This window comes from Heterodontus francisci, chromosome 22 (genome assembly GCF_036365525.1).
Source record: "Heterodontus francisci isolate sHetFra1 chromosome 22, sHetFra1.hap1, whole genome shotgun sequence".
Classification (NCBI taxonomy): Eukaryota; Metazoa; Chordata; class Chondrichthyes; order Heterodontiformes; family Heterodontidae; genus Heterodontus; species Heterodontus francisci.
In genome coordinates this window covers 39,659,305-39,682,767 of record NC_090392.1, presented here as the reverse complement: position 1 = coordinate 39,682,767, position 23,463 = coordinate 39,659,305, and the positions used below count along the sequence as shown (strand labels likewise).

Below are 23,463 nucleotides of genomic sequence, written 5' to 3'. Positions count from 1 at the left end.
GTTGGGACCATTGCTCTTCTCAATATAGAGAAATGATCTGGACTTGGGTATATGGGACACAAGATCAAAATCTCCAGATGACTTTAAAATAGGGAGCATGGGAAACTGTGAAATATAATCTAAGTGACTCAGTGTGAATACACAGGCTAATAAATGGGACACGTGGATGCCAGATTTAATTTAATACAGGGAAATATAAGATGATACTGTTTTTAAGTTAAAAAGATAAAATATGCACTGAATGGTAAAAGTTGAAGAGGTGTAGAGGAGCAGAACAGCAAAGAGCGGTAAGATTCTAGCTTACACCTTGTCTTATTAATTCACATGTTTGAGTTCCAGTGCCAACAACTTTAATTCTTTATTAAGAAATATAAGCTGAGCAATTCTCTGTCCTCTACCGTAGCTGATATTGATCCATCAATCAGAGTAACATGCAAGTTCCGCGTGTCCAGTCACTTATACGAGGTCAGCCTGCTGGATGGAACCTCGGGCACCCTGGGCTTGATCTCTGGTGTCTCCAGTCCCGACTGCCCCCATACATCAGTATCCTCTCACTTTTATACCTCGTAGTGATCCAGCTCTGGTACCTGACTCTTCTTTGTCTTCTCTGCTGGATTTTGGCAGTAAGTGAGGAAAAGACAGCTGGAACTTCTCTAATCTGTGATTTACAAGGACACATTCCCAGGTTCCCAGCTGTTACTTCGCTTCAACATTTTTCTCATTATCCGTAAACTACCCTGCCTGTTATTTCTTATAGTTTCACAATTATAGGTATAAACATCTCACATTATAACCTAATCTACTCTATTACTCACACTGGTTTAAGTTTATATTTTGGTTAATTGCAGCCAATCCCTGTCCTTTCCTCAATCTGCATCATTGATAAATACCCCAAAACCAACGGACCTGGTATTGAGCCCTGTGGAACTCCACTGGAAACAGGCTTCCAATCATGGTTCAGTTCTGGATGTGATTAACAGCAACAATAAAAGCAGAATCCAACCCCTGTAGTCACTTGTGAACTCGCTGGTGTCTCAGCATATGGGATGATCGAGCGAATCCCTTCCCACACTTGGAACAGGTGAACGGTCTCTCCTCAGTGTGAACTCGCTGGTGTCTCAGCATGTGGGATGACCGAGTGAATCCCTTCCCACACACGTAGCAGGTGTACGGCCTCTCCCCAGTGTGAATGCGTTGGTGTATCAGCAGATCCCTTTTGCTTTTAAAGCTCTTCTTACATTCAGAACATACAAAACACCTCTCATCAGAGTGAACAAGTTGGTGTCTCAGGAGATCGGATGACAGAGTGAATCCTTTCCCACATACGGAGCAGGCGAACGGCCTCTCCCCAGTGTGAACTCGCTGGTGCGTCAGCAGGTTGGATGATCGAGTGAATCCCTTCCCACACACGGAGCAGGTAAATGACCTCTCCCCAGTGTGAATGCGTTGGTGTGTCAGCAGATCATTTTTGCGTTTAAAGCTCTTCTCACATTCAGAACATCTAAAACATCTCTCATCAGAGTGAACAAGTTGGTGTCTCAGGAGATGGGATAACTGAGTGAATCCCTTCCCACACTCAGAGCAGGTAAACGGCCTCTCTCCATTGTGAGTGCGTTGGTGTGACAGCAGATCATTTTTGCTTTTAAAACTCTTCTCACATTCACAACATCCAAAACATCTCTCATCAGAGTGAACCAGATGGTGTCTCAGGAGATGGGATGACTGACTGAATCCTTTCCCACACTCAGAACAGGTGAATGGTCTCTCCCCAGTGTGTACTCGCCGGTGTGACAGTAGGAGTGATGACCGGGTGAATCCCTTCCCACACACAGAGCAGATGAATGGTCTCTCCCCAGCGTGAGCGCGTTGATGAATTTCCAGCTGGGATGGGTAATTGAATCCCTTCCCACACTTGGAGCAGGTGAACAGCCTCTCCCCAGTGTGACTACGTCGATGAATTTCCAGTCGGGATGGGTAATTGAATCCCTTCCCACAGTCCACACATTTCCAAGGTTTCTCCATGGTGCAGGTTTCCTTGTATCTCCCCAGGTTGGACAGTCAATTGAAGACTCGTCCACACACACAGAACATGTGTACGGTTTCTCCCTGCTGTGAATGATGCGATGTTTTTTCAGGCTGTGTAACTGGTTGAAGCTCATTCCACAGTCACTGCACTGGAACACTCTCACTCAGGTGTGTGTGTGTGTGTGTGTCTTGGTGCTTTTCCAGTCACAACGATGTTTGAAATCTTTTCCCACTTAGAATTGATGAACATTTGTCCTACCACATTCAAAGGTCAATGATATTCAGGTCCTGATGAATTGAGTGACTCCATCAGATCTTGATGTGATGTTTAATTTGAGTTTCCTGTCTGCAAATCCTCCCCTTCCAACACCCTGTAAAAAGAGTTTACAAAAACTGCCACTCAGTGCAGGATTGAAATTCAGAATAGACTATTCATGTTTCTATGGAACATTCTTTCCTCTCTTGTTTCCCCCCCCACCCCGCAAATATGTGGTCCATTCAAACAAAAAGATGCCAAAGTAAATAACAATGTCACAAAAAAAGCAAAGGGAACCTCCCAACTAAACCAGAATGTTGTTCTCAGTGTCTGTGAGACACACTGTACCCTGAAGTGTCCACCAGTTGCAGAAGGTATTAAGTGTGCTCCTTCTCCAGGGCAGCTCCGGCACGGACAAGACCATAGAGAGGGACCAGCAGCCAGAGTGACACATCACCCCCAACATGGTCCCCACACATCCTGGACCTACACATTGCTGTTTTAACCAGGCCGAACAGCAGGTCCAGGAGAAGATCCTCCGACTTACCCAAACCCCTCCACACTGAGCAACCAAAGATCAGAAGAGTGGGTTTAAGTGTAACCAAGGCTTTTTTTTAGGCCCCACATGGCAGACTTGTCATGAAAGTAAAACCAACAGGATCCAGGGCAAAGTGGCAAGTTGGATCCAAAATTGTCTCAAAGGCAGGAAGCAAAGGGTAATAGTCGACTGGAAGACTGTTTTCAGGGCTCAGTACTCGGTCCCTTGCTTTTTGTGGTATATATCAATGATTTTGACTTGAATGTAGGAGGTACGATTAAGAAGTTCACAGATGATACTAAAATTGGCTGTGTGCTTAATAATGAAGAAGAAAGCTGTAGACTACAGGAAGATATCAATGGACAAGTCAGATGGTCACAACAGTAGCAAATGGAATTCAATCTGGAGAAGTGTGAGGTAATGCATTTGGGGACAGCTAACAAGGCAAGGGAATATACAATAAGCAACAGGACACTGAGAAGTATAGAAGAACAGAGGGACCTTGGTGTGCATGTCCACAGATCCCTGAAGGTGGCTGGACAGATAGAGATGCTTGTCAAGAAGGCATACCAGACACTTGTCTTTATTAGCCAAAGCAGAGAATATAAGAGCAGGGAGGTTATGCTGGAACAATACAAAACACTGGTTAGGCCACAGCTGGAGTACTGCATGCAGTTCTGGTCACAGGACTATTGGAAAAATATGATTGCATTAGTGAGTGTACAGAAGAGATTTACAAGGATGTTGCCTGGACTGGAGATTTTAGTTATTAGGAAAGATTAGATAGGCCAGGGTTGATTTCTTTCTAACAGAGGAGGCTGAGGAGAGACCTAATAGAAGTGTATAAAATTATGAGGGGTCCAGATAGAGAGGATAGGAAGGCCCTATTCCCCTTGGTAGAGGGGTCGAGAACGTGGGGGCACAGATTTAGGGTAAGAGGTTGGAGGTTTAGAGGGGAGGAACATATGTTTTCATTCAGAGGGTGGTGGGAGCTAGAACTCACTGCCTGGGAGCATAACCCACATAACGTTTAAAGAATACTTGGATATGCACTTGAAGTGCTGTAACCAACAAGGCTATGGACCAAGAGCTGGAAAGTGGAATCAGGCTGGGTGGCTCCTTGTCGGCTTCCTTCTGTGCTGTGAATTTCTATGATTCTAAGTCTGTGCTGTGAATTTCTATGATTCTAAGTTGAGCAGCAGCTCCTTCAGGTAACTATACAGAGACTTTAACCTCTCACACTGAATATATCCATGGCCCATGGACTCCTCTAGGCTGCAAAAATCACATGCAGCCTGTGAGTGGGTGAAGCTGCTGAAAACCCTGTTGTCCAGGATGCTCCATCTCCCGGGCACTAGGACCCAGTTGGGAACAGAGACCCTGAAGCCCTGCCTGCTCTCTGTGCCATCACCAAGATGGTCGAGTATGCATCCTGACCCCAAGATGGCGGGCAGTGCCCTGCTTGCCTAGGTCTTTCACCGTGCGGCATGAAGGGGCCTGTGGGCTCTTATTTGGTGACTCAAGCCTACCCCAGGTGTTTATGAAGCTTCCCAGCTCACCCACAGCTCCAATTCGTCCCCTACACCCATAATCTCCTCCCATCTCCCAAGCCATCTGTTCCACTTCAGTCCATCTCCACAACCCGCACTACATAAGAATTAGGAGCAGGAGTAGGCCACTCGGCCCTTCAAGCCTGCGCCACCATTCAATAAGTTCATGGCTAAACTGATTACTCCACATTTCCACCTACCCCCGATAACCTTCCACCCCCTTGCTCATCAAGAATCTATCTGCCTCTGCCTTAAAAATGTTCAAAGACTCTGCTTCCACCACCTTTTGAGGAAGAGAATTCCAAAGACTCGCAACCCTGAGAAAAAATTTCTCCTCACCTGTCTTAAATGTTATTTTTAACCTGTTATTTTTAAACAGTGACCCCTAGTTCTAGATTCTCCCACAAGGGGAAATTCCCACATCCACCCTGTCAAGACCCCTCAGGATCGTATATGTTTCAATCACAGTCCAATCCCGCGCTGGCGCATTGGGCTCCTGCAGCCAATAATAGGGGGCATTCTGACCCGTGGGGGATCCTGGGTAATTAATCCACCATTAAAAGCTCCAATTGTTGAATGGATGATTATTTTAGTGTCATCCCATCGACAGAGGGGCCATAGAGACAATGAACAAAATTAGTGAATAAACTATACAGAAATCTGAGTGTGTGAGCCTCAACTATGGCGCGAAGTACGCTGGGACTTATGTTCTTTACCCAGATACGGACTCAGGAATTAGAAGGATATCTTCACAATTTGCAGATGACACCAAATTATTGGTAGAACTAATAATGTAGAGGACTGCATTGAAATCCAGGAAGACATAAATAGGCTGGCAGACTAGACAGATAAATGGGAAATGAAATGCAACATAGTGAGATGTGAGCTGGTTCATTTTGGGACGAGGAACAAGGAGGCCAGTTATTGGTTAGAATGCAAGAAATTAAATGGAGCAGAGGAGCAAAGAGATCTGGGAACAGAGCCAATTAAATCACTAAAAGGAGCAACACAAATCAATGAGAGCAGAGAAAGAACTGATGTTCTTTTCTGGAGGAATACACTGCAACAGCAGGGATGGAATCTTAAATTTATAGAGACTCGCTTAGAAGGACTGTAAGCAGTTCTGGTCTCCATATTAAAAAAGGATATTGAAGCACTGAAGAAAGTGCAGAATAGATTTACAAAGATGTCACCAGAGAGGATGCTACTATCCAGCAAGATTGAGCAGGCTGGGGCTCCTTTCTCTGGAAAAGACTAGGAAGAGATCTGATAGGGGTTTTTAAAGTTATCAGTGAGTCAGAATTAGAGGGCAGCAATATAAGACAGACATTAACAGGTTAAATCGAAAACTTAGAAGAATTTCTCTACTCAAGAGATTGCCGAGAATGTGGAACTCACTGCCACATGGAGTGGTTGAAGCAGATAGCAATGATATGTTTAAGGAGAAGCTCAATACATCTATGAGGGAAAAGGAAATAGAGCGATATGTGAGCAGGGTTGGATGAGGTAATTAGAATGGGAGGAAGCTCTTGTGGATGAGAAACGACAGCACAGACTAGTGTGGCCAAACGGCCTGTTTCTAGTCTGTAATTCTGTGTATGTCCAGCAGCGGAGGATTAATGTTTAAGTCTCAAGGCCCAGGGGTGGATTAATGTTTGGGTTTACAGGACCCAGGGGTAGATTAATGCTCAGGTTTACAGGGCCCAGGGTAGATTAATGCTCAGGTTTACAGGACCCAGGGTAGATTAATGCTCAGGTTTACAGGGCCCAGGGTAGATTAATGCTCAGGTTTACAGGACCCAGGGGTAGATTAATGCTCAGGTTTACAGGGCCCAGGGTAGATTAATGCTCAGGTTTACAGGACCCAGGGTAGATTAATGCTCAGGATTACAGGGCCCAGGGTAGATTAATGCTCAGGTTTACAGGGCCCAGGGTAGATTAATGCTCAGGTTTACAGGACCCAGGGTAGATTAATGCTCAGGTTTACAGGACCCAGGGGTAGATTAATGCTCAGGTTTACAGGGCCCAGGGTAGATTAATGCTCAGGTTTACAGGACCCAGGGTAGATTAATGCTCAGGTTTACAGGGCCCAGGGTAGATTAATGCTCAGGTTTACAGGACCCAGGGGTAGATTAATGCTCAGGTTTACAGGGCCCAGGGGGAGATTAATGCTCAGGTTTACAGGGCCCAGGGTAGATTAATGCTGAGGTTTACAGGGCCCAGGGTAGATGAATGCTCATGTTTACAGGACCCAGGGGTAGATTAATACTCAGGTTTACAGGACCCAGGGATGTATTAATGCTCAGGTTTACAGGACCCAGGGGTAGATTAATGCTCAGGTTTACAGGGCCCAGGGTAGATGAATGCTCAGGTTTAAAGGACCCAGGGATGTATTAATGCTCAGGTTTACAGGGCCCAGGGTAGATGAATGCTCAGGTTCACAGGACCCAGGGATGTATTAATACTCAGGTTTACAGGACCCAGGGTAGATTAATGCTCAGGTTTACAGGGCCCAGGGTAGATTAATGTTCAGGTTTACAGGGCCCAGGGTAGATTAATGCTCAGGTTTACAGGGCCCAGGGTAGATTAATGCTCAGGTTTACAGGGCCCAGGGTAGATTAATGCTCAGGTTTATAGGGCCCAGGGTAGATTAATGCTCAGGTTTACAGGGCCCAGGGTAGATTAATGCTCAGGTTTACAGGGCCCAGGGTCGATTAATGCTCAGGTTTACAGGGCCCAGGGTCGATTAATGCTCAGGTTTACAGGGCCCAGGGGTAGATTAATGCTCAGGTTTACAGGGCCCAGGGTAGATTAATGCTCAGGTTTACAGGGCCCAGGGTAGATTAATGCTCAGGTTTATAGGGCCCAGGGTAGATTAATGCTCAGGTTTACAGGGCCCAGGGTAGATTAATGCTCAGGTTTACAGGGCCCAGGGTCGATTAATGCTCAGGTTTACAGGGCCCAGGGTCGATTAATGCTCAGGTTTACAGGGCCCAGGGGTAGATTAATGCTCAGGTTTACAGGGCCCAGGGGTAGATTAATGCTCAGGTTTACAGGGCCCAGGGTAGACTAATACTCAGGTTTACAGGACCCAGGGTAGATTAATGCTCAGGTTTACAGGACCCAGGGTAGATTAATGCTCAGGTTTACAGGACCCAGGGTAGATTAATGCTCAGGTTTACAGGTCCCAGGGTAGATTAATGCTCAGGTTTACAGGGCCCAGGGGTAGATTAATGCTCAGGTTTACAGGACCTAGGGGTAGATTAATGCTCATGTTTACAGGACCCAGGGGTAGATTAATACTCAGGTTTACAGGACCCAGGGATGTATTAATGCTCAGGTTTACAGGACCCAGGGGTAGATTAATGCTCAGGTTTACAGGACCCAGAGATGTATTAATGCTCAGGTTTACAGGGCCCAGGGTAGATGAATGCTCAGGTTTACAGGACCCAGGGATGTATTAATACTCAGGTTTACAGGACCCAAGGGTAGATTAATGCTCAGGTTTACAGGAACCAAGGGTAGATTAATACTCAGGTTTACAGGACCCAAGGGTAGATTAATGCTCAGGTTTACAGGACGCAGGGGTGCATTAATGCTTTGTTTACACACCTCGGGGTGGATTAATGCTAACGTTTATGACATAAATAGGACCAGGAAAGAGTATCAGGAGCTCGGAACCAAATTGCAAAGCAGAACCTCAAAAGGTAATAATCTCTTATTACCTGAGCCATGTGCAATTTGGCTTCGAGTACATAAGATTAGAGAGATGAATGGGTGGCTCAAAGACTGGTGTGGGACGAGTGGGTTTCGGTTTGTGCGGCACTGGCACCAGTACTGGGTATAGTGGGGGGTTGTACCTTTGGGATGGACTTCACCTGAACCATGCTGGGACCAGTGTTCTAGTGAGTCGTATAACTTGGGAGTAAAGGGCTTTAAACTAAATAGAGGGGGAAGGGATCATGCAGGGGAAGACTGAGTAAACTAAAGGGAAATGATCAAGGTAGCAATAAAGGTAATGATGATCAGAATATCAATGATTGCAAACTTCAGAGTGTGCCAGCAGATAGGGCCAGAGTTTACAAAAACAGTAAAACAAAACTGAATTAAGGGCTCGGTAGTTGAATGCCTGCAGCATTCGCCATAAAACAGATGAATTGTCAGCTCAAACAGAAATTCATATGAATGACCTGATAGCCATTACAGAGACATGACTACAGGGAAACCAAAGGGGGGACCTGAATATCCAAGGATATGTGACATTCAGGAAGGACAGAAAGCTGGGAAAAGGTGGTGGGGGTAGCTCTGTTAATTAAAGAGAGCATTAGTACTGTAGTGAGAGATGACCTTAGTTCTAAAGATCAAGACGTAGAATCTGTTTGCGTGGAATTAAGAAACAGCAATGGGCAGCAAACATTGGTGGGAGTTGTTTATAAGCCAAACAGCAGTGGTAATGTAAATCGCAGTATAAATCAAGAAATTAGAGGTACATGTAACAAGAGTAATACAGTAATCAAGGGGATTTCAATCTACATGCAAACTAGTTAAACTTTATTAGTACTAATTTTGTGGAGGACAAATTTTTGGAATGTATGTGAGATGGTTTTCCAGAACAGTATGTTGAGGAACCAACTAAGGAACGGGCTACGTTACATCTAGTATTGTGCAATGAAAAAGGGCTAATTAATAGTCTTGTTGTAAAGGAGCCTTTAGGAAAGAGTGATTATAATATGATCGCATTTTACATTAAGTTTGGAAGTGACGTAGTTCAATCAGAAACTATGGTCTTAAATCTAAGCAAAGGAAACTATGAAGTATGAGGGACAAATTAGCTATGGTGGATTGTGAAACTATGTTAAAAGATGTGAAGGCAGACAGGCAATGGCTCACATTTAAAGAACTAATACATAGTTTTCAACAAAAAAACATTCATTTAATGCAAAAAAAACCCAACGAGAAAAGTGTTCCAACCAAGGCTAATGAAAGAAATCAAGGATTGTATTAGAGCAGGTTGTCCAACATACGGCCCACAGGCCAGCATCCAGCCCGCCAAGGATGAAAAATTACTGTTGGAAATCTGCCATTGACTTTTGTCAGCCCGCCAAAACTTTCCGTGACTGACAGGGCTTCAGCTCCTTTACTGACATAGTGAAGACGCCTCACTGCACATGTCCTCATTAACCAAGATGCTAGACGCTCTTCAGTACCTGATGTTCTGGCTCCTTCAGCTAGATGGAGGTACCTCGGCCGAGCTGCATGTCTACCAGTGCTTCCCGCCCGAACTCCGTTCCCGGTGTGGTCTTCCTGGGCCCTTGGCCCAGCAGTGGCTCTGCCTGTGTACAGACCCTGCCCGGGTCTCCGGACCCAGGCTATTCATCTCCGCCACCATCACCTAGGAGGAGCTGCCTGAGGAGGCAGCATGGCCCAGGGTTTACAGGACTGGGCGGATTGATGCTCGGGTTTACAGGACTGGGCAGATTGATGCTCGGGTTTACAGGACTGGGCGGATTGATGCTCGGGTTTACAGGACTGGGCAGATTGATGTTCGGGTTTACAGGACTCGGCGGATTGATGCTCGGGTTTACAGGACTGGGCAGATTGATGCTCGGGTTTACAGGATTCGGCGGAATGATGCTCGGGTTTACAGGACTGGGCGGATTGATGCTCGGGTTTACAGGACTGGGCGGATTGATGCTCGGGTTTACAGGACTGGGCGGATTGATGCTCGGGTTTACAGGACTGGGCGGATTGATGCTCGGGTTTACAGGACTCGGCGGATTGATGCTCGAGTTTACAGAACTCGGCGGATTGATGCTCGAGTTTACAGAACTCGGCGGATTGATGCTCGGGTTTACAGGACTGGGCGGATTGATGCTCGGGTTTACAGGACTGGGCGGATTGATGCTCGGGTTTACAGGACTGGGCGGATTGATGCTCGGGTTTACAGGACTGGGCGGATTGATGCTCGGGTTTACAGGACTGGGCGGATTGATACTCGGGTTTACAGGACTGGGCGGATTGATGCTCGGGCTTACAGGACTCGGCGGATTGATGCTCGAGTTTACAGAACTCGGCGGATTGATGCTCGGGTTTACAGGACTCGGCAGATTGATGCTCGGGTTTACAGGACTGGGCGGATTGATGCTCGGGTTTACAGGACTCGGCGGATTGATGCTCGGGTTTACAGGACTGGGCGGATTGATGCTCGGGTTTACAGGACTGGGCGGATTGATGCTCGGGTTTACAGGACTGGGCGGATTGATGCTCGGGTTTACAGGACTGGGCGGATTGATGCTCGGGTTTACAGGACTGGGCGGATTGATGCTCGGGTTTACAGGACTGGGCGGATTGATGCTCGGGTTTACAGGACTGGGCGGATTGATGCTCGGGTTTACAGGACTGGGCGGATTGATGCTCGGGTTTACAGGACTGGGCGGATTGATGCTCGGGTTTGCAGTACTCGGCGGATTGATGCTCGAGTTTACAGGACTGGGCGGATTGATGCTCGGGTTTACAGGACTGGGCGGATTGATGCTCGGGTTTACAGGACTGGGCGGATTGATGCTCGAGTTTACAGGACTCGGCGGATTGATGCTCGAGTTTACAGGACTGGGCGGATTGATGCTCGGGTTTACAGGACTCGGCAGATTGATACTCGGGTTTACAGGACTGGGCGGATTAATGCTCGAGTTTACAGGACTCGGCGGATTGATGCTCGAGTTTACAGGACTGGGCGGATTGATGCTCGGGTTTACAGGACTGGGCGGATTGATGCTCGGGTTTACAGGACTCGGCGGATTGATGCTCGGGTTTACAGGACTGGGCGGATTGATGCTCGGGTTTACAGGACTCGGCGGATTGATGCTCGGGTTTACAGGACTTGGCGGATTGATGCGAGGGTTTGCAGGACTCGACGGATTGATGCTCGAGTTTACAGAACTCGGCGGATTGATACTCAGGTTTACAGGACTCGGCAGATTGATGCTTGGGTTTACAGGACTTGGCGGATTGATGCGCGAGTTTACAGGACTGGGCGGATTGATGCTCGGGTTTACAGGACTCGGCGGCTTGATGCTCGGGTTTACAGGACCCAGGGCTTAATTAATGCTCAGTTTAGAGGGCCCAGTGCTGGATTAATGCTTGGGTTTACAGGACTCGTTGGATTAATGCTTGGGTTTCAGGATCCAGGGTGGCTTAATGCTCAAGTTTACAGTCCCAGAGATAATGCTCGTATTTACAGGACCTGCGGTAGATTAATACTCAGATTTATCGGGCCCAGGAATCGATTAATGCTTGGGTTTCCAGAGCCTCGGGGTGGATTAATGCTCTGGTTTACAAGGCTTGCAATGGATTAATGTTGGGTTTATAGCAGCAGACATAGATTAACACTGAGGTTGACAGGACTCGGGTGGATTAATGCTCAGGTTTACAGGACTCGGGTGGATTAATGCTCAGGTTTACAGGACTCGGGTGGATTAATGCTCAGTTTTACAAGACAGGGGTGGATTAATGCTCAGGTTTACAGGACTCGGGTGGATTAATGCTCAGGTTTACAGGACTCGGGTGGATTAATGCTCAGGTTTACAGGACTGGGGTGGATTAATGCTCAGGTTTACAGGACTCGGGTGGATTAATGCTCAGGTTTACAGGACTCGGGTGGATTAATGCTCAGGTTTACAGGACTCAGGGGTGGATTAATGCTGAGGTTGACAGGGCTCAGGGGTGGATTAATGCTCAGGTTTACAGGACTCAGGGGTGGATTAAGGCTTAAAGGGTCCAGGGCTGGATTAATGCTTTGGTTTACAGGGCCCAGAGCTGGAAAAAACCTCGCATTTACAGTGCCTACAGTGGATTAATGAAAGATCTGACTCTAGGTTTTAGCCTATGCCCGCTAGTACTAGATCCTAAATTGAAGGGAGACGGAGGCGTAGTGCTGTCACTGAACTAGAAATCCAGAGGCCCAGACTGATGCCCTGGGTACATGGTTTCAAAGCCCACTATGGCAGCTGATTAATTGAATTTAAATTCAATTAATTAATAAAATATCTGAAATTGTAAGCTAGTCTTAGTAATGGTGCCATGAAAGTATCATCGACTGTCATAAAAACCCATCTGGTTCACTAATGTCTTTTAGGGAAGGAAATCCTTACCGACATGTAACTCCAGACCAACAGCAATGTGGTTGACTTTTAACTGCCCTCTGAAATGGTCAAGCAACCCGCTCAGTTGTTAAGGGCAGTTACAAGTGGGCAACAAATGCTGGTCTTGTCAGAGACGTCCACATCCCCTAAAAGATTTTTTAAAAATCCCTAATTCTCTCTATTTACCCTACTTCCAATCAGTTACAATTAATATCTTGAAAACTTTGATCAAATCACCCCTTAATCTTCTAAATTCCAGGGAATACAACCCTCACAGTGAGGTGATGCATTCTGGCAATACATAACTAATGGCACAGCTTTCAAGAGCGTGCAGGGACAGAGGGACCTGGAGATTTATGACCAGGATTTAAGGCATAGATTATTGAAGATGGCATTGGGAGAGTAGTTGGCCAAGTATTTGGGATCTTGGGCTTCATAAATCGAGGTACTGATTGCAAAATCAGGGAACTTATGCTGAACCTTTATAAATCTCTGTTTAGGCCACAACTAGAGTATTGCGGCCAGTTCTGGTCACCACACTTTAGGAAGGATATGAAGGTCCTTGAGAGGGCACAGGTTGGAGAAGCTTGGGTTGTTCTCCTTCTCCTTGCAGCCAAGGAGATTGAGGAGAGTTCTGATAGAGGTGTTCAAAATTGACAGATTTTGATAAGGTAGTCAAAGAAAAGCTGTTCCCATTAGTTGACTGGACAGAGACGAGGGGACACAGATTAAGGCTCTGGGAAGAGATACAGTGTGAATGTGAGGAAGAGGTTTTTCTTTTTACGCAGCGAGTAGTAATGACCTGGAACTTGCTGCCTACGATAGTGGTGGAAGTAGAGATAATCAATGATTTCAAAAGAAAATTGGATGGGGACTTGAGGGAAATAAACCTGAAGGACTATGGAGATGGAGCAGGGGAATGGGTCTGACTGGATTGTCTACAGAAGCTGGCATGGAATCAAAAAACTGAGTGTCCTCCTTCTGTGCCTGAATGACTCTACGACTTATTTGTGTAATCTCTTCTTGTAATTTAACCCTTGGAGTCCACATATAATTGAGGTAAATCTACGCTGCATTAAAGGACTGCAATGCCCTGTTAGATAGCCTTATCTGTGAGGTAAAGGCGACCCAACACGTCGTCAGGTCCCATCGGGGTCGGGTCAGGTAAGGTAACTGGCCTTTACCCATGGACTGATGTAAAGGCCTGCTACCCGACCTGACCCGTGACATGGTTCGGGTCGGGTCGCACATCCGGGTCCAGCATTTGGGCTCGGTCAGGTTTCCTTTGCAGACCTTTATGCTGCATTCCCTCCATATTCCTCCTGAGGTGGGGTGCCCAGAACAAACACAATGCTCCAGGTGTGGTCTAACCAGGACATTGTGTATCTCGGTGCTTTTCCAGTCACATTGATACCTGAAAATCTTTTCCCACAGACAGAACAGACAAACCTTTTTCCTTCTACATTCAAAGCCAATATTCAGGTCCTGCTGAATTGAGTGACTGTCAGATCTTGACGTGATGCTTGGTTGAGTTTCCTGTCTGCAAATTCTTCCCTTCTAATATCCTGTAAAAGGATTTTACAAAAGCCATCAGTGTCAGTCCATGATCGAAATTCAGAAGAGACTAACATTCCTCTTGGCTTGAGTTTGCAGTGTGTAAATCCTCCCTATTAAACCCTATAAAGTTTACAAAAACCATCACCGTCAGTATAGGACAGAAATTCATAACATTCTCTCCTCCTGCTTCATGGCCACGCATGCACCCTGCTGCACATTGTCCACTAGGGAAAGATGGTACCCTGGGAAGGTATTGGTAACATGTCCAAATCTGTCCTCGGAGTGCTTGTTGGGACAGTGTAGAGGGAGCTTTATTCTGTATCTAACCAATGCTGTCCCTATCCAGTGAGTGTTTAATAGGACAGTGCAGCAGTTCCAGAAAGAGACCCACCATCACTTCTCAATGGGCAACTGGAGATTCGCAATATATGCTGGCCTTGCTAGTGACGCCCATATCCCAAGGATGAAACAAAAAAATCTATATATGTAAAATGGATCAAAAACCTCTACAGAAATACTTGTTACTAAAACAATACTCTTTTAGATTAAGTGGTTGGTGTCTGTTTAGCAAATACATCTCCCCTGGAATCTGCCCCTCTCGATGGTCTTCCTCCCACAGCCAAAGACTTGCAGGTTGATAGGTAAATTGGCCATTATAAATTGCCCCTAGTATAGGTAGGTGGTAGGGGAATTGAGGGAAGGTGGGGATGTGAGAGGGTAATGGGATTAATGCAGGATTAGTATAAATGGGTGGTTGATGGTCGGCACAGACTCGGTGGGCCGAAAGGCCTGTTTCAGTGTTGTATCTCTAAATAAAAAAACATTGGACATTGTTGGGCCCGACTGGGCTTAAACGTACTTGGATTAAACCCAACAGCTTCTCCTCCATCTCCACTACAGCTCAAACTGATACAACAAACAAGATATACTGAAGATAATGGGTGATTGATGGTCAGCACAGACTCGGTGGGCTGAAGGGCCTGTTTCAGTGCTGTATCTCTAAACTAAAAATAAAAACAAGAAATGCTGGAACCACTCAGCAGGTCTGGCAGCATCTGTGAAAAGAGAAGCAGAGTTAACGTTTCGGGTCAGTGACCCTTCTTCGGAAACCCTGAAGAGGTGGGGGAACTGACTGCCACAGCCAACCTCCACCCCGTACAAATCAGCTCTTAATTGGTCCATCTAAGTTTCTCGACTCAGTTCTGTGAGCAATGGTTGCAATAAAAAAGCAAAATATTGCAGATGCCAGAAATCTCAAAAGGAGAAAATGCTCAAAATACTCAGCTGTTCATCAGCATCTATGGAGAGAGAAACAGTTAACGTTTCAGGCGCGTTGAGCCGCTGCAGCCTACAGTCTGGAACTTGGAGTGGGAGAAGGAGGAAGATGACAGAGGCAATATAGTCCAACACTCACAGCAATCCACCAGCATTAATAGGGAGACAAGGTTTAGAAACACTCACCGACACAACTCCAGGAAAACAACCCAGGAAGGGTGCGTGTGTGTGCCTGCCCTGATATCCCCCACTTCTCCCAGTCCAGAGCTCACCTTGAGCCAGCCCTGCCCAGGTGTAGCACAGTACAAGAGGAGTCTTTGTGGAAGCAGGAAGGGGGACCTCCTGCCCTGTGCTGTGTCCCAAATGGTTCCCCCCTCCCCCAGACCCCTTTATAACTGAGCTAAGTTTCCTTTAAAGTTTTGCTCTTTGATATTACAGTTTATTAATCCTTAGTTCCTCCAAAAGCGCTGGAAAGCTGGTGGTCATTAACCCGGGACTATTACCAGGAGAAGCCCTGCAACTGCCGCTCCGCTCGGTGCAAACGCGGGACCCGCAGCTTCTAATTGGGAGTGTTGAGGCCTACACCCGGGTGTTTCTGAAGCCGCCGCTCCCCGGCTGTCGATGCGGCTTGAACTGCGCATGCTCCAAACGAGTCCTGCGCCTGCGCACAGGCCTGCTGTGGCATGGGAAATATTCTCAACTGTGGTGGATGTTGCGTCAAAGCCCCGCCATTGAACTTCGCAATACGAGCGGCGGAGCCCAAGAGGGGAGCGGCGAGCAGACGGAAGCGTCGAAGAGATTTGCTTTATATCAAATTGAGCAGCGCCATCTTTATTACTGCCCCTGACGTCAAGGACAGTGACGTTTTAATCGATGATGCTGCATTTGCGCAAGTGCGAGTAATGCGCCACCTGGTGGTTGCTTTGAGCAAACGGGTCCTGCGTTTAAAACGGTTCTTAAAGAAAGCAAAAGGATATTGAGGGCAAATTTCTCCAGAGTTAGAAGATTTAAAACTGGAGCGGATTGTCTGAATCGATTCATAGGAACTTTCAGAAGGCAATTGGCCATGTCCTTGAAGAGGACTCGTTTCCAGGGTGATGGGGAAAAGCTGGATTGTGGGATTAAACTGACATTTCTTTCAAAGGGCGGCCCAGGCTGGGCGGGTGGACAGGCCTCCTTCTGTGCTGTAAAATTCACTGATTCCATCATGTTCATATAGACATCAACTGGGAGATGCAACACAACTCAAAGCTCAAGGACAATGATTCCCCAGAATATGTTCAGGGCATTAAAATAAAAGCAAAATATTGCGTATCCTGGAAATCAGTAATAGAAACAGAAAGTGCTGGAATACTCCACAGGTCTGGCAGTATCTGTGGAGACAGAGTGATGGAGTCATTTACAGTACAGGTGGAATAAAGGTGTGCAAAGGAAACCCGAACAAGCCCGATGCCGGACCCGTAAGTTCGACCCAACCTGGCCCGAACCCGACACGTCGTCGGGACCCGTTAGGGTCGGGTTGGTAGCAGGCCTTTACCCATGTACTGATGACAGGATCCGATGACACATGCAAGTCTATTACTCTCAGGTGGCCATCCAACTTCCTCTTGGAAGTCATTTGCTTCCACCACTTGTGAACAGCGAGTTCCAGGCCATTACCATCCACTGCGTGAAAAAAAATGTGACTCCTCATATTCCCCTGCATCTTTTGTCCAAAATTTTAAATTTTGTGCCCCCTAGTCCTGGTACGATTTGTTAATGGGACAGTTTTTCCTTGTCTAACTTATTTAAGCTTGTCATAATCCTGTTCACTTCTATTAAATCTCGCCTCAATCTCCTCAGGAGAACAAACCCAGCTTTTCCAACCTAACCCAAATAAAATCTTCCACTGCTGGAATCATTCTGGTAAATCTTCTCTGCACCCTCTCAAGGACACTCAAATCCTTCTTGAAGTGCAGTGACCAGAATTGGACGCAATACTCCAGTTGGAAACTAACCAGAGCTTAATAAAGGTTCAGCATAACCTCGCTGCTTTTGTGCTCAGTGCCTCTATTTATGAAGTCCAAGATCCCATATGCTTTACTAACCACTCTCTCAATATGTCCTGTCGCCTTCAAAGATCTATGCACATGCACCCCCAGTCCCTCTGTTCCTGCACACTCTTTAGAACTGTGCCCTTAAGTTTATATTGCCTCTCCCTATTCCTTCCAGCAAAATGCATCACCTCACTTGTCAGTTTTAAATTCCATCTCCCACCTCTCTGCCCATTTTGCAAGGCTACCTATGTCCTGTTGCAGGCGGTTCATATCATCCTCATTGGTTGCCACACTTCTAAGTTTGATGTTGTCAGCAAATTTGAGATTCTACTCTGTATCCCTAGATCCAAGTCATTGATATATATAGCAAAAAAAGCAGTGGTTCCAACACTGACCCTTGGGGAACACCACTGTCCACCATCCTCCAGTTTGAAAAGCAACCATTTACTATTATAACGAGACTACTTCCGTTTCTTTTGTAAAATATGTCTTCAAGATCCTATAGTTGAATTCTGGACATTGAGTCATACAGAGATCGCTGAACTTTGTGGTTTAAAAAACAAAATGGTAGGTGAACAGAAGGTTGGCTGGCGGACAGGTCTTGCTGGAGAGCATCCGTTTGCAAATAACCAAGCAGGGATTTGTGCTTGTGACTCTGAAAGGATGTTCGCAAGGGAATGACAGGCCAGGATTTATGGTTGTTGTAGAGCTGTTTCTGGAAAAAGTTGGTTTCATTTTGTTAAAAAAGCCAGTTGCTTTGGCTAAAAACAGAAGGAAGGAGTTGCTGTGTGCCGACCAGGAGAAGACAGCTGATATCTTTCTCTCTTTGAAGAATCCCTGCACCGGCAGGACAGACCCAGCAGAGGTGGTGGCACAGTGGTATACAGTCGGGAGGGAGTTGCCCTGGGAGTCCTCAACATTGACTCCGGACCCCATGAAGTCTCATGGCATCAGGTCAAACTGGGATAAGGAAACCTCCGACTGATTACCACCTACCACACTCACTCAGCTGATGGATCAGTACTCCTCCATGTTGATCACCACTTGGAGGAAGCACTAAGGGTGGCAAGGGTGCAGAATGTACTCTGGGTGGGGGACTTCAATGTCCATCACCAACAGTGGCTCGGTAGCAGCACTACTGACCGAGCTGGCCCAGTCCTAAAGGACATAGCTGCTAGATTGGGTATGTGGCAGGTGGTGAGGGAACCAACACGAGGAAAACATGCTTGACCTCGTCCTCACCAATCTACCTGCCGCAGATGCATCTGTCCATGACAGTATTGGTAGGAGTGACCACCGAGCTGCCCTTGCGGAGATGAAGTCCCGCCTTCACATTGAGGATACCCTCCAGTGTGGCACTACCACTGTGCTAATTGAGATAAATTTCGAACAGATCCAGCAGTGCAAAACTTGGCAAGCATGAGGTGCTGTGGGCCATCAGCAGCAGCCGAATTGTACTCAAACACAATCTGTAACTTCATGGCCCAGCATATCCCCCACTCTACCATTACCATCAAGCCAGGCGACCGACCCTGGTTCAATGAAGAGTGCAGGAGGGCATACCAGGAGCAGCACCAGGCATACCTCAAAATGAGGTGTCAACCTGGTGAAGCTCCAACACAGGACTACTTGTGTGCCAAACTGCGTAAACAGCATGCGATAGACAGAGCTAAGCGATCCCATAACCAGCGGATTAGATCTAAGCTCTGCAGTCCTGTCACATCCAGCCATGAATGGTGGTGGACAATTAAACAACTAACAGGAGGAGGTGGCTCCAAAAATATCCCCATCCTCAATGATGGGGGAGCCCAGCATATCAGTGCGAAAGATAAGGCTGAAGCATTTGCAACAATCATCAGCCAGAAGTGCCGAGTGGATGATCCATTCGGCCTCCTCCTGAAGTCCATAACATCACAGATGCCAGACTTCAGCCAATTCGATTCACTCCATGTGATATCAAGAAATGACTGAAGGCAATGGATACTACAAAGGCTATGGGCCCTGACAATATTCCGGCAATAGTACTGAAGACCTGTGGTCCAGAACTTGCTGCACCCCTAGTCAAGCTGTTCCAGTACAGCTACAACATTGGCATCTACCCAGCAATGTGGAAAATTCCCCGGTATGTCCTGTCTACTGAATCATCAGTAAAGTGATGGAAGGTGTCATCGACAGTGCTCTCAAGCAGGACTTGCTTAGCAATAACCTGCTCACCTACGATCAGTTTGGGTTCTGCCAGGGCCACTCAGCTCCTGACCTCATTACAGCCTTGGTTCAAACATGGACAAAAGAGCTGAACTCAAGAGGTGAGGTGACAGTGACTGCCCTTGACATCAAGGCAGCATTTGACCGAGTATGGCATCAAGGAGCCCTAGCAAAACTTAGGTCAATGGAAATCAGGGGGAAAGCTCTTTGCTGGTTGGAGTCATACCTAGCGCAAAGGAAGGTAGTTGTTGGAGGTCAATCATCTCAGCTCCAGGACATCACTGCAGGAGTTCCTCAGGGTAGTGTCCTCGGCCCAACCATCTTCAGTCCGTGTAGAAATGCAGCAAGACATGAACAATATCCAGGCTTGGGCTGATAAGTGGCAAGTAACATTCATGCCACACAAGTGCCAGGCAATGACCCCATATCCAATAAGAGAGAATCTAACCATCTCCCCTTGACATTCAACGGCAATTCCATCACTGAATCCGCCACTATCAACATCCTGGGGGTCACCATTGGCCAGAAACTGAACTGGAGTAGCCATATAAATACCGTTGGCTGCAAGAGCCGGTCAGAGGCTAGGAATCCTGCAGTGAGTAACTCACCTCCTGGCTCCCCGAAGCCTGTCCACCATCTACAAGGCACAAGTCAGGAGTGTGATGGAATACTCTCCATTTGCCTGGATGGGTGCAACTCCAACAACACTCAAGAAGCTCGACACCATCCAGGACAAAGCAGCCCGCTTGATTGACACCCCATCCGCAAACATTTACTCCCTCCACCACCGACGTGCAGTGGTAGCAGTGTGTACCATCTGCAAGATGCAATGCAGTAACACACCAAGGCTCCTTAGACAGCACCTTCCAAACCAGTGACCTCAACCACCTGGAAGGACAAAGACAACAAATGGATGGGAACACCAACACCTGCATGTTCCCCTCCAAGCCACACAGCATTCTGACCTGGAACCCTATATCGTCAATCCTTCATTGTCACTGGGTCAAAATCTCCCTTCCTAACACCACTGTGGGTGTACCTACCCCATATGGACTGCAGCGGTTCAAGAAGGCAGCTCACCACCACCTTCTCAAGGACAATTAAGGTTGGGCAATAAATGCTGGCCTAGCCAGTGACACCCACATCCCATGAATGAATAAAAAAAACTTTGAAGAATTCGTGCATCAAGTTGTACTGTTTCCCCTGTATTTGAAGAAACCTTTACTGCTATATTGCTGCTATAAAACCTAAGAAAAGTTCCGAAGAAGGGTCACTGACCCGAAACGTTAACTCTGCTTCTCTTTTCACAGATGCTGCCAGACCTGCTGAGTGGTTCCAGCATTTCTTGTTTTTATTTAAGAAAAGTCCTTGTTGCTGCTTCCTGCTGTAAAGCCTGACTAGAGCTTTCCATGCTGAAATTTTTGGAAGCCTAACCAAACAGACCATCAACATCGCCTGGAAAGAACTGTTCTCGGAAGATTTCATTGACAGCTGCCTATTCACCTTTTGGCCACCTCGCCAAAACAAAGGACCTCCATACCTTCTTTTCAGCCTAAGTATTTTTTATTCCTTATATTTCTTTGTAACAGCTTTGAACAAAAATCCCTTTTATTCCTGTTAACCGGTTATGTATGTAAGTGTGTGTGCATGAGGGCTAGGATAAAATAAGTGGCTTTAATATTTTGATTTGTGTGTGTATTCTACTTCATTATTGGTTAAGACTTGTTTTATAATAAACGGATAATTCAATTGTTTAGTAAAGAAACCTGGTTGGTGTGCTTTATTTTGGGGGAAAAATAGAGTATCTGGTTGATGGTTTCGGTTAAGTGGGAAAATTTAAATATATGTTGTGACCTGTGGAGAAGTGGGACTGAATTAACAGTGCACTCCTCCTGCCTTGGTCGTAACATATTAATTGGGGGCTCTTGTCGGGATTTAAACCCAATGCTGACAATGTTCAATTGTAAGTGGGGTAATAATAATTGAAAAAGGAAAATAAAAGAACCATATTTTTTGGGTAATAGAGTAAAGGCTACACCACTGGAATGTCTGGAGCAGTTGTTGAACCTTTTCTGGGGAAGAGGATGTATCCCTCAGTGACTTGCAAAACTTAACCGAGGTTAATCTAAAGGATTTGGCAGCACAATTGGGGTTAGAATTAAAATCAGGAGCTAAAAAAGCAGAGATAATTGAAGTAATAGCCCAACATTTGAAATTGGAAGAAGAATAAAGGAAATCAGAGGGTTGAATGAGCTAAAATTCAGTTACAAATGAAAAAAACTTCAGCAGGAACAGGAAATGGAAAAATGTAAGCTTCATCAGGAAAAAGAAAAAGTAATAGCAATAATGAAACTTGAACAGGAAAAGGAAATAGAAAAACTTAAATTTGAGTTTGAAAAAGAAGTGACAATGAAAAACTTGAGTTTGAGGACAAGGAGAGGGAAAGGGCAAGAGAAAGAGAGGGAAAGGAATTCAAATTTAAAAAGATGGAACTAAGACAACAGAGTGGTCTTGAATAAAAACAAGAAATGCTAGAAATACTCAGCAGGTCTGACAGCATCTGTGGAAAGAGAAGCAGAGTTAATGTTTCGGGTCAGTGACCGTAGTGGTCTTGAGGCCAGATTCTGGTGAGGAAGAAGTGGACTCCAGCCCAGGACCCAGCAAAAGGCTGTTTAAACTTATACAAGCACTCCCTGAGTTTGAGGAAAGGGACATAGAGACATTTTCATTTCCTTTGAAAAGATAGCCAAACAACTGAAATGGCCAAAGGAAGGCTGGACACTGCTTATGGTTGATGGGCAGAGCACTGTCCCCCTCTTTGTGTTATCCCCCCTCTCTGTGTCATCCCTGTTCTCTCTGTCCCCCTCTCTCTCTCTCTCTGCCCCCACCTCTCTCTATCCCTCCACCTCTCTCTCTCTGTTCCCCACCTCTCCCTCTCTCTGTCCCCCTCCCACTCTCTCTCTGTCCCCCTCTCACTTTCTCCCCTCTCTCTCCTCCCACTCTCTCTCTCTTTCTCCCTACTCTCCCACTCTCTCTCCCCTGCTCTGTCTCCCCGTCTCACTTTCTCTATGACTGTTGCTGAGAGTGGGAATAGCGCGTCCGAACTCTTGACAGATTCACGGTTTTCCAGTGGACTTTAAAAAGAAATGGACCACCGGAAAACCACAAATCTGTCTGGAGTTTGGAAGCACTGTTCTGCATCAGCATGTCAACTATGAAACTACAATTTTTTAAAAAGCCGGTCTGAAGAAGCCAATGGGAAATTTCTCATCCCTGAAATTACCAGTTACGGACCTCAAAAGCTTTTACCATGGATGCTGGTGTCCATGTATGGATATGTTGCCGACCCCTGCCACCAACTCGGCAAACGATGCACTTTGGTCTGCCCGAAACTTGCTGGCCTTCCAGTGCAAAGAGTTGTCCATGACCAAGTGTTGCAGACTGGTACATCCCAAGGTTCAGTGCTACATGCTGAGGGATGCACTAATGCTTGGGGCAGCTGCCACAAAGCCTCAATGGGGAAAGGCCACTCTGTAAGGCACTCCCACCATAGTATGCTGAGGGGCTTGAACCCATGTAAAATCCTTCAGGCTGTATGCACCAGAAAATGTTTTTGCTATTGTTATGAAAGTGCTTCTATTATTTTTAATTCTTCTTTTGAGAACTTGTGTTAAAACTGAAAAGATTCCATGGATGTGTTTTTTTTTACCGAGTTCACCGATGGGACAAGATGTTTGAAAGTCACCTGTGCTGGAGGCCACCTGTGATTTGGGCTCAGAAAATAGCAGAACCCTGGTGACCTGGGGAAAAATGATTACAGAGAAGTCACATGTCAAGTTTTGTGGAGGTCAGGAGGTAAATTCTCTGGGGTTTGAACATT

General features: G+C 46.3%; 2 protein-coding genes across 2 annotated transcripts in view; both read right to left on the bottom strand.

The window, feature by feature from the left end:
- The window catches only part of LOC137381544 (zinc finger protein 91-like), a 93,039-nt gene extending 76,851 nt beyond the window's left edge, over positions 1 to 16,188 (bottom strand). The window contains exons 1-2 of the mRNA XM_068054240.1: positions 15,529 to 16,188; positions 13,960 to 14,075 (exon numbers count right to left, since the gene is read on the bottom strand). The gene's annotated coding sequence lies outside the window, so the exon portion shown is untranslated. The remainder of the gene's footprint in view (positions 1 to 13,959; positions 14,076 to 15,528) is intronic.
- LOC137381543 (zinc finger protein 436-like) lies at positions 1,012 to 2,022 on the bottom strand. Its single transcript, XM_068054239.1, has 2 exons — positions 1,411 to 2,022; positions 1,012 to 1,233 (listed from the first exon to the last, which is right to left on the bottom strand). Exons 1-2 carry the CDS (start codon positions 2,020 to 2,022, stop codon positions 1,012 to 1,014), a joined length of 834 nt encoding a protein of 277 aa, XP_067910340.1.
- Positions 16,189 to 23,463: the final 7,275 nt, after the last annotated feature.